A 12,329-nucleotide genomic window follows, 5' to 3' on the forward strand; every position below is an offset into this window, starting at 1 on the left:
AACCACCTTGTTAACTACAGCTCAGATACTGTATTGTTTATGCTGAATAGAAAAGGCAAGGAATGCATTTCAGAGCGTTAGGAGCACTTATTGTGCTCTTCAGAGTGGATCAGCTTTCATTGGTTCAGTCTAGAATCCAGCTTATTTCTGTCTCCAACAGCTAGTGACAACAGCCATGCCCTGGCAAACTACTTCAACAAAATCAGATGACAATAGTCAATGTGTGTTACCACTGGTGAGTTAGGATTTACCTATTCTTGCAAGTGATGTTTTACTTGGTAGAATGAATGGAAGAATACAAAATAAATTTAACAGCCTAAGAAGCACTTGAAGTACCAAAGTCACCCACTTCATTCAGCATCATCTCCAGTTGACCCTCTGAGCAGCAGCCAAAATCAAACCAAAAATAAAATCATAATTTTATGGCAGAAGACAAAAAGATCTAAAATCTTGTAATTTTAGCACTTTTAATGATTTATGGAAATGCTTCTAAAATTACTTCAACTGGGTAGAAACATTATTTTTATTTGTTTGCCTTCAATTACCATCAAGACTAATGTATAAGATCACCAAAGTGACCACTGGAATTCAATATAGTTTGTGAATGTAATACAGATTAAATTAATATAAACAGCGCAACTTGACCTTGCTGGAGTATGTATGTGCAAAGTGAATTTAAGAGCAACACCAATGCTTTGTGAATTATTTTCCAACATGATGCTATTTTTACCAACACCTTCTTAAAGGCAATTAGAAATAGGCAGCGAATGCACAGATCACAGGAACAAATATGAATAATACAAGAACTTTGAAATTCACGTGACTAAGGATGCCAGCAACTACAAGATAGCACTAAAGCAGCATATGAATTTTGTCCCTCTCACACACCCAACTCTGTCTCCCCCACAACCATCTCTCTCGTTCCCCTTCATAGAATCAGAGTCCCAATAGTGAAGAAAGAAGTCATTCAGCACAACCACCTATCCCCATAACCCTGCATTACCATGCCTAATCCACCTAGCCTGCACATCATTAAGAGGCAATTTAGCATGAGCAATGCACTTAGTCTCCACATCTTTGGACTGTGTGAGGTAACATGAGAACTCATGTAGACATGGGGACAACATACAAACTCCACACAGTCGCCAAAGGCTAAAATCAAACCTGGGATCCCAGTGCTGTGAGACAGCAATGCTAACCACTAAGCAACTGTTGGAACAAGACAATTTGAGGTTCCACCATGATGTGAATTCAGATCGGTGAACTCAAAGTTCAGAGTCTAACTGTTAACTTAAAACTAGCTCAGACTCATCTCCCCCAGCCCCTCTCAGTCCCATCTGTCTCACTTCCCTTCACACGTCTCTCTCCCACTTCACATTCCCACCCCTCCCCCTCAGACACCCGGCCCTCTCCCGCTTGCTCTCATACACTGCCTCTCTCTCTCCTAAAGTCATTCCCACACCCACCTCAAGCTCTCTTCCCCTCTCCCATATCTAACTCTCACTCTCATCCACCTAACGTGTTCTGTGGAAGTAGACCATTTATATTACATACAATGTGGAAACAGGCCCTTCGGCCCAACAAGTCCACACCGACCCACAACCCACCCAGACCCATTCCCCTACATTTACCCCTTAACCTAACACTACGGACAATTTAGCATGGCCAATTCACCTGACCTGCACATTTTTGGACTGTGGGAGGAAACCGGAGCACCCGGGAGGAAACCCACGCAGACACGGGGAGAATGTGCAAACTCCACACAGACAGTCGCCTGAGGCAGGAATTGAACCTGGGTCTCTGGTGCTGTGAGGCAGCGGTGCTAACCACTGTGCCACTGTCACCTGTCACCCATGTACAAGAGAAAGGAATCATAGTTCTACAGTTAGTTCCCAGTATCACTGATCAGACCAAAGTTGCATGTTTATTTTTAAGCCCCATTATAGCACGAAAAGTCAAAATATAATCACAGAATCCTCAGAGTTTGAAATACCTCCTGCACTTTCAGATCTGCACCAGCTCTCTAAATCAGCATTAGGAATTTGTGTCTCTCCCCTTTTCCCATAACCCTGTATACGTAATTGAAACAAATAATCATCCAATGTCCTCTTTATTGTCTTGATTAAACCTGCCTCCTCCAAACTTCTAGACAGTCCACTCTAGATTCTAATTATTTGATGTGTGAACAAGGCTCTTCTCATGCCAAACATATATTTTAAAAACGGCAGATTTCTGAAGCCAATTTCAACAAAAAGTCAAATGATGAAAATTTCTAGTCCCTATTTGGACTCAGATTGACAAGGATGAGTAAACTATGTTGGCAGAGTGCAACTCACCCTCGTGTAATCTGTTCTATGTGCAGGTCAGGATATTGCACACCCACGCAGAATAAAAATATATAATTAGTCACCAATACAGGTAAAGTTGAATCATTTGGAACATACTAGTGGTCAATTGTCCAGAACCCTAGAACTCTCACACACCTGTGGATAAAGTTACAGTTGGCAACAGGACTAACTAACATTACGAGTTTGAACAAACTACTGAAAAGGTCAGTGTCCACAGAAATAACATTAAAGCAAGCTTGTGTTTAAATCTCAATCCATATCTTTGGCAACACAGTGGTATCATCCTTCATTTGCTTGTGGTAATCCTTTCATTATAATCAAAACTTACAGAAAAGTATTCAAAAACAGAATGAGCCGACAGGAGTGGAGGAGTCCAGAACTAGAGGGCGTAGGTTTAGGGTGAGAGGGGATATAATATAATAGGAACCCAAAGGGCAACATTTCCACACAGAGGGTGGTGTGTGTATGGAATGAGCTGCCAGAGGAAGTGGAGGAGACTGGTACAATTACAACATTTAAAACACTTCTGGATATGTATATTAATAAGAAGGGTTTAGAGGGACATGGGCCATGTGCTGGCAAAGGAGACTAGATTAGGTTAGGATATCTGGTCAGAGACAAACAAACTGCAGATGCTGGAAACCAAAGTAGACAGGAGTGTTACAACTGAAATATCGACTTCTCTACCTTAGGAGATCTGGTTGGCATGGATGAGTCGGTCCGAAAGGTCTATTTCTGTGCTGAACATCTATGACTATGACTATCAAAAGTGGAGTCTTCTCAAACATTTAAACTACTGTGTGCCCAACATTGTGAAAAAAGAAAATGTCTTGTTTCTAACTGCATACACTAAACTGATATAGAAAGAGATCAGTTTTGTAACTGAACAATAGTAGCCAGGCTTAGGCTTGAAATTTAGCATTAAATCTGGTTATTCAGTGACCCCTTCATAGCTAGGATGCATATCTGCATCAGGAAAATACATCTTCTTTTGATATATTTCATTCCAAAGGTTTGCTAGCAAGGACAAATTAACATGAGCCTTGGAGGCAAACATAGCGATTGTAACGAAGACAGAAATATTCAAGCCAGCATTGTTGTGTATAAAGAACCAGGGTGAGAATGTTAATGTGGGGCCCCAAGTAACCAAGTAGCTCTTAGACTCTGGGTAAGCACTAGACACACTGCTCCATTATGGCAATTGGATAAAACAGGAAAATAATCAATTTGAAAAAGAAAATAATCATTCTCAGCTTTAAGAGTAGTTCTACAACAACTCTTTTCCAATTAGGACTTAAGAGGAGTTATGGTCCACCCCTTCAACCAAAGTTAAAGATCACACAACGTCAGGTTATTGTCCAACAGGTTTATTTGGAAGCACTAGCTCCTTCATCAGATGGTTGCAGAGAATCAGCTCTCCAAAAGCTAGTGCTTCCAAATACGCCTGTTGGACTATAAACTGGTGTTGTGATTTTTAAACTTTGACCACCCCAGTCCAACACCAGCATCTCCAAGTCATTCAACCAAAGTATGTGACAACCTACTCTGCCTCAGAATTGTCCTCCTGCAAGAACATGACAATGTCTGGATGGACACAGTAAAATGAAGACAACACATTAGTGGAAACAAGAACATTATTTTGTACAAAACACGTTCTGGGAACTTAGAACTGCAGCTTAAGTATACTGCAGAAATATGTAAAATAAATAAGTTCAGCTCTTCAAATGTCCTGATATTCTTCACAATGAATTAAAGAGTTAGAGCAGGTAAATGCAGCAGGCATTTGGTGCACATGACCAACAAAACAGACAAGAAAAATGACATTAGTTGACGCAAGGAAAAATGTTGGCCACAACACCAGGAAAACTCAAAATACTTTTTCTTCCTCCAAATCATGTCATTTCCATCCAAGTGAGCAAGGGCGGGCCTCAATTTAACATGTCATATTAACGAGGAAAGTTGGGGATAGCATCAAATTGAAAAAAAACATACAACGTGGTAAAGGTTAGTTGCAAGCCAAAGGTTGGGAAAGCTTTGTAAACCAAAAAGAAAACACAAAAACAATACAGGTATACAGAATTGGCTGGCTCATAGAAGTCAGAGTGGTAGCGTGTTTTGAGAAGATTTGTAGCTCAGGTTGAGGTTCTGTATGTAAGCTTGCTTGCTGAGCTGAAAAGTCAATTTTCAGACGTTTCATCACCATACAAAGTAAAATCATCAGTGGAGCACTGCTGTTATTAACTTAGATACAGACGAGGAAGGATACCACTTGGACTGGGACAACACATCCAACCAAGGGCAAGCCAAACAGGGACACTCATGAGAATTCCTGGAAACATGGCGTTCCAACCGGAACTCTAACAATAAACACATCAACTTGGACCCCATCTACCACCCTCTGAGGAAAAAAAAACAGGGATTGACATCACAAACCCAAGGAAACCTAAACACAAAGAGAAAGTGGGTCACTAACACCAGTGCTTCACCAGAGGCTCACTGGTGTTACCTAGAAACATCTGAAAATGAACTTTCCAGCTCAGCGAGCAAACAGAGGGTGGTAGTAGATGGAAAGTATTCAGCCTGGAGCTTGGTAACTAGTGGCGTTTCACAAGGATCTATTCTGGGACCTCTGCACTTTGTGATTTTTATAAATGATTTGGCTGAGGAACTCGTACAGTGCGTTAGTAAGTTTGCCAATGACACAAAGATTGGTGGAGTTGTGGACAGCTGTTGTAGGTTGCAATGAGGCATTGATATAATGCAGAGGAGTGACAAATGGAGTTCAACAAATATTTAACATTTAATTCAGAGATCAGTACTTTATTTGTTGCAGCATGACAAAGTATGGATAACTTCAATTTTTTACTCTATTAGGAAGATCTGATAGTCACAACACCCGTGTGTATGAGCGTAGTTTATTCACAATATAAAATCCTCAGGAGATGTATGCCAAGTACGTTAGGTTGTCTGGCAGTGGACTTTGAGGGATACAGCAGTTCCCACACAGGAGACATGAATTTAAAGTGATATATTCAATTATAGATTGATTTAAAAGTCAGGAATGAGAATTCTTACAAATTAAAGTTTGATAAATTAGATTAATAAGTGCATAAATTATACAGTCCAAATCCTAAAGCCACGAACCAAAGTCACCTTTTCTAATTCAGATTGGTGTATTACTAAAATAATCATAACATTCAACAAGAGGCATCTCAAATCATTCATTAGATTCCATGTTTCATTATTTCTGCATCAAAATGTACATGACCTTTTTAGATTAGCATCAACCATTCCAAGATTAAAATAAAATGAAGTAGAGCAAACTTACCTATCATGATGGTGGTGGTGGTGGTGATGGTGATGATGGTGGTGGTGATGGTGATGTTGATGCTGCTGACCAATAAAACGTCTGCAGTTAAATATTTCGTTTCCAATTGCCTCTCCTAAAAAATCTCCTGTTTGTGTGATACAGGAGTCCTGAGGACCTTGTGATATGTGTGCAGTATTTATTTCCCCTGACATATCATGTTCAGAGTCTTCAGGATGCGTGCAAGTATCCAGCAGTCGAATTCGATTTTCCCCTGATGATACTGCGTTAGTGCTGTACGAAATATCCCTGCCTGATCCACTGTTATGCCTGTCACGTTCTATTCCACTGGGTGATTCTGGCATACAAATTCCTGGCTGGGACTCTGCACTCAAAGTTCGCAATTCAGGATTCCTGCTCTCGTTCTGCATACTTTGTTCACCCTCTTCTTCATCATCATCTTCCTCTTCTTTGAGAGCTTCACTATCTGCCATGTCTTCTGAGTGGACTTCACTTCCTGGACTTCCAGCCGACTGGCTGGCATGACTTGAATTTACTTCATTACTGGAGCCTTCACTGTGTCCACTGCTACTGCCAGGCCCACTACTGGCATCTTCACCACTATTAGCAGTCTCATCAGAACTTCCTTGCATAGACTCCTAAAAATAATCCATTTATTTTTGATTAATCAATTATGTTAATTTTGGGAAATGCTCCAGATGATACTGCGACAACAAACATAGCAATATTATAGATTAACAACCACTGGTCAAAACTTGCCATCTTAGTTTGCCATCCAAAGCATAACATTGAGCTTAGAGCCCAAACACAATATAACTGTCTATTCAGCATGCCACCAATCAAAGCATAATACCACAGCTAAGCCTTACAATTAACTTTTTTTGCCTAATTAATTTATCTTGTCTTTATCAATGAATTTACTGCATCTTAATTTCTTACCTCTGTATCTGACAATCGCTGTTGTGCACGCTTTGCCCTGTTGATCATTTGTTCATCCATTTCAATGTCACTGCCTCCACTATGATGTGCATCACTGTTATCACTGCTTTGTGGACTAGCTGCAGGCGATCCTAAGTTAAATATTTTTTGTAATTTTAGTTAAATTCGAAGCAGTTAACAAATACTCAGAAGAGTCTCAGCATATAGATCTTTTCATAAAAACTGCAGTGCAACCACTAACATTAGTTTCCCTTTGTACATAACCATTCTATCCCGATCTCCGATTCTTTTTCATCAGTCCAAATGAGCTGGAAATGACTAAATGTGTATTAAAAATAACCTTAAAAAAATTGAAATAAGGGAAGTGCCACAGAATGACAATAAATATAAGACAACAGTTTTTTTTGTAAATCACAATCAATAATTGCATACAGCAGGATCACAATCTTTAAATATTATCAATGCATTTGCGATAGATTTTGATTTAATTACATGTTTCAATGTGATCTCTTAGGTGCAGCAAGAACATGGCAAGTTAGTTGAAGAAACAAAAAAAGTCATTATTTTCAACAAGAATTACTCCAACCTGTCAATTTTCCAAGTACCACAATAAGTAAAATAACAATTAAAAAAATAAAGGGATTCCATGGAATTTGTTGGGTAGTCATATGATCACTGTATCTAATAAAAGGAAGTTTTGTCCAGTCAATATTTGAATGCAGGACAATTTTATTTCATGAGGTTGGATATTTGTTGTTTTAAAAAGTAAGAGAATAAATAAATGCCAAAATAAAGTAAAAACTGAAAATAATGGGGAAACTACAGATTTGGTAGCATTTCCAGGGATAGAAAGAGTTATGGTTTGAGCCCAAAACTACTTCTTCGGAACAGAAGGGAGCTAGAAAAGTTATGTTTGTGTTGTTTTAAAACAAAAGGGGATGGAAAGGAGGAGGGGAAGGAGAAGCAACTTATGGCAAAGCAAAACAGACAAAGGGAATGCTTGTGGTAACACAACAGATGTGTAGATGAAGAGTTAATGCTAAGTGTAAATGGCAGAAGACCAGTCAGATCTGACAGCAAACCTACGTAAACAAGCCATTAGAAGATGGGGATCGGCGGGTCCTCAAATGGAAGCCAGAGCTTGTAATTTTAATGTTGTTGAGCATAATGTTGAGCCCCGAGGGCTGTAAAATGCCTCAGTTGAAAATAAGGCACTGTTCCTCCAGCTTACAAAGGGCTTTGCTGGAATATCTCAGCAAGCATAGGATGAAAACGTTAACAAGATAGTAAGTAAGTGTATTGGATGGCAAGGGACTGGAAGGTTCAGGTAATGCTTGCAGACACAGCAGAGTGTTCCATAAATCAGTCACATATCTCTGTTTGGTGAGACCAAAGATTATACTGTGACTGAAAGACATACAAATAAATTGCTGCTTCTATAATAAAATTTGGAGTTTTGGAAAGTGAGGAGGGAGGAGTTAAAATAGCAGTTGTCAGCAGCAGAGCTAACCTATTTTGTTATTTCCACCTACCCTTCATCTATATTTCTTTTCTACTACAATTAGAGCACTCTTTGTGATACGTACCCACCATCTAAATCTAATTTCTCCTCCTTTGTTTTCCAACCACTTTTGCAGGTCCCTTCAGTTCTAAAGTCATATTAGAATCTGAACATTAACTCGTGTTTCTCACCACTGATGCTACCAGGTATGCGGAGTTTCTCTAGAACTTGTTCCAAATCTCCAGCATCTGCAGTACTTTGATTTTATTGTATAATAGAATACTCAGTTTTCCATTTATAATACAGTGCTCCAGCAAGAAGAAACATTTCATTAATATAAAAGTTGACTTGTTAATTTTACCAACATTAAAAACAGATTTTAAATTTAATGCATAATTCACAAGATATTTGTGCATACAAGAGGGGTCTTCCAATGCAAGATAGGACAGTTCAAATAACGTTTGTTTAAATCAGAGCACAAATGTTAATATACTAAGAACGGTTATGCTGGCAGATAAATTTGAAGAAAAAGCATCTTTTACACCATTTAACAATTTCTAATAGAATCTTAAATTTCTGAAAACTGGCAGGAGTATCTAGTGTTTTGCTACCAGCGATAATGTCCCTACTTCTGGTCCAGGTTAGAGTCCCACCTGCTGCTGAGGGGTGTCATAACTTTTAAAAAGGACCTATTTCCACTCTGTGTGTAATAGTTTGCAAAAGAAAAAAAGATAATAGTAATCTGTACACAATGCACCAAATATAGAGAAAACATCTGAAGATTAACTGATTTCTGCTCCTTCCTTTGCTAAACGGACATTTACCTGATTGGCAACAAGGGGTGGATAGGAAAATTAAGTTGAGTCAGAAGATCAGCAATGATCATACTGAATTGGGCAGCAGCTCAAGGAGTTGAATAATCTATTTCTGCTCCTAGATCTTAAAATGTTTAGATTAGATTAGATTACTTACAGTGTGGAAACAGGCCCTTCGGCCCACAAGTCCACACCGACCCTCCAAACAACAACCCACCCAGACCCATTCCCCTACATTTACCCCTTCACCTAACACTATGGGCAATTTAGCATGGCCAATTCACCTAACCTGCATATTTTTGGACTGTGGGAGGAAACCGGAGCACCCGGAGGAAACCCACGCACACACTGGGGAAATGTGCAAACTCCACATAAACAGTTGCCTGAGGCAGGAACTGAACCCAAGTCTCTGGCGCTGAGAGGCAGCAACGATAACCACTGTGCCACCAATGTTGTACAATCTCATTTTCCTACTAATTAGTAAAATTAATACAAGCTTACAAAGTTACATTTTATACATGTAAGCACTTAAAATAATAAAATGCATCCATTCTCCAAACACCGAACTTACCTTTCTTATTTCCCATTGGGAGGTTTGTATTAAGAAGAGAAGCAAAGGAACTCTGCTTGGACAGTTGAGCTTTAGCAGCAAGTGCATTATTCCAGAGAGCTTTAATAAGCATTGATGCCAAGTACAAGGTCTGTGAACAAGGCCAAAAGTGGGATTTTGAGTAAATGTTTTTACTTATATACTTCAATGGAAGCTGTATAATGCATTAAGATAATAAATCAGCCCAAGGGACCACAATTGTGCATTAACTCTTAATTAAACAAAAAAAAAGTTAGTTTAAATTTTGTGTATAATTAAATGATATTGAAATCTAAAAGAATATGACCACCCAGATACAAATATTTGATTTAAGAGGATTAAAACAAATGGATAATTCATAATTAGGATAACTGATATACTTCACACGAATATAAATGATTTGGATGTGATCACAGAAGGTAAAGTTAGTAAGTTTGCAGATGACACCTAAATTGGTGGGGTAGTGGACAGCGAAGAGGGCTGCCTCAGAGTACAATGGGATCTTGATCAGATGGGCCAATGGGACGAGGAGTGGCAGATGGAGTTTAATTTAGATAAATGTGAGGTGCTGTATTTTGGAAAGGCGAATCAGGGCAGGACTTATTCACTTAGTGGTAAGGTCCTAGGGAGTGTTGCTGAACAAAGAGACCATGGAGTGCAGGTTGATAGTTCTTTGAAAGTGTAGTCATAGGTAGATAGGATAGTGAAGATGTTTGATTTGCTTTCCTTTTACTGGTCAGAGCATTGAGAAAGGAGTTGGGAGGTCATGTTGCAGCTGTGCAGGACATTGGTTAGGCCACTGTCAGAATATTGAGTGCAATTCTGGTCCCCCTCCTATAGAAAGGATGTTGTTAAACATGAGTTCAGAAAAGATTTACAAGGATGTTGCCAGTGTTGGAGGACTTCAGCTATAGGGAGAGGCTGAATAGGTGGGGGCTGTTTTCCCTGGAGCATCAGAGGCTGAGGGGTGACCTTATAGGAGGTTCATAAAATCATGAGTGGCATGGATAGGATAAATAGACAAAGTATTTTCCCTGGGGTGGGGGAGTCCAGAACTGGAGGGCATAGGTTTAAGGTGAGAGGGGGAAAAATTTAAAAAGGGACCTAAGGGGCAACTTTTTCACACAGAGAGTGGTACATGTGTGGAATGAGCTGCCAGAGAAAGTGGAAAAGTCTGGTACAATTACAACATTTGAGAGAAATCTGCATGAGTATATGAATAGGAAAGGCTGAGAGGAATATGGGCTAAGCGCTAGCAAATGGGACTAGATTAGGTTAGGATACCTGGTCAGCATGGACGAGTTGGATTGAAGGGGCTGTTTCCACGCTGTCTATCTCTAAGACTAATTACTTTCAAATTATTGTTTTAGTTTACTTAGACATTCCATGTCAAATTGGCATTAATACAACTGAATAGCTAAAATGAATTCTGTTTAATTTGCTGAATTCAACATCATTGTATAACTACAAAAATATACATAAATTAATTTTAAAAAGGTGGAGGTGACAATTAAGTTAAGATAAAAATTGATAACACTAAATGAGTGTATTTAGCCTTTCTCTTTGCCAATTTTTGAAATGCATAAGCTGCAAGTCATTACCATAGACACAGATGTACAAGTAAACTTTGAAGTCTCAAAAATCCTCTAAAGTCAGGGGTCAACTTAGATGTAGAGGATTAAAAACTGAACCATCAGTGCAACTATTACGTGGTCACGTCTTAAAATTTCACAAGAGGCTCCACAGCATCAATGTGACATTTTGCACCCAGTTATAGCATTTACTGTGGGTGAAAAATTGTGGATGACTACTAATATGAATATAGCATACCATGGCTGTAACGGGGATCAACTTATATATACAAAAACATGATTTTGAGGCTGAAGAAATGGGGCACCTTATATAATGTCTTGACTAATATGCTGCAATGCATTGTTGGATTATGGGACTGAAAACCACAAAACTAAGTCAACTTGCTGTGGCAGCACTTACTGACAGCCCACTGTCTGCATCATCAATGATGAATGGGTTTGAGACAGTGCTGCAGCAGTGACAAAGTCTGCAGCAAAGAGAACAAAGAAACATTGGTTTCTCATATGTATCATGCAGCAACTGGGAAACTGTAGCTAAGGCATCACCTTTGCTTTCATGGGTAGAATGGAATACGCATTTGGTACCATTATCAAAACGGATGTACATACCATCAGCCACTGGTTAAATTATTGTTGGATTAAGTAGAAATTTAATGGGAGGACTTCAACTATGTTTTTACACCTTCCCCAAATAAAGCTTCTGCAATCAAGAGTTGACAAGAGACAATCAAAGTATTTTTCAATGTATACTTTCAGTTACATCACACTGTAAGCTTTTGCCATAAATTCTGTGCCTTACAATTGGTGTCCTCCAGAACCATCTGATGAAGGAGCGTCGCTCCAAAAGCTAATGTGCTTCCAATTAAACCTGTTGTTGTGTGATTTTTAACTTTGTATGCCCCAGTCCAACACTGGTATCTCCAAATCATGCCAAATAAACCTGTTGACTATAACCTGGTGTTAAGTGATTTTTAACTTTGTATGCCCCAGTCCAACACTGGTATCTCCAAATCATGCCAAATAAACCTGTTGACTATAACCTGGTGTTAAGTGATTTTTAACTTTGTATGCCCCAGTCCAACACTGGTATCTCCAAATCATGCCAAATAAACCTGTTGACTATAACCTGGTGTTAAGTGATTTTTAACTTTGTATGCCCCAGTCCAACATCGGCATCTCCAAAATCATGACTAACCAATACAAGCTATAAATTTCAA

At 39.1% G+C, this 12,329-nt stretch overlaps 1 protein-coding gene across 4 annotated transcripts in view; it reads right to left on the reverse strand.

Moving 5' to 3' along the window:
* Window positions 1-12,329, reverse strand: part of usp34 (ubiquitin specific peptidase 34) — a 367,536-nt gene that overhangs the window by 256,577 nt on the left and 98,630 nt on the right. For all 4 annotated transcript variants that reach the window (XM_072581002.1, XM_072581003.1, XM_072581001.1 and 1 more), the window contains 3 exons: window positions 9,503-9,632; window positions 6,616-6,746; window positions 5,677-6,314 (listed from right to left, as the gene is read on the reverse strand). In XM_072581002.1, coding sequence (XP_072437103.1) covers window positions 5,677-6,314; window positions 6,616-6,746; window positions 9,503-9,632 — 899 coding nt within the window. The remainder of the gene's footprint in view (window positions 1-5,676; window positions 6,315-6,615; window positions 6,747-9,502; window positions 9,633-12,329) is intronic.

This window comes from Chiloscyllium punctatum, chromosome 11, assembly GCF_047496795.1.
Source record: "Chiloscyllium punctatum isolate Juve2018m chromosome 11, sChiPun1.3, whole genome shotgun sequence".
NCBI lineage: Eukaryota > Metazoa > Chordata > Chondrichthyes > Orectolobiformes > Hemiscylliidae > Chiloscyllium > Chiloscyllium punctatum.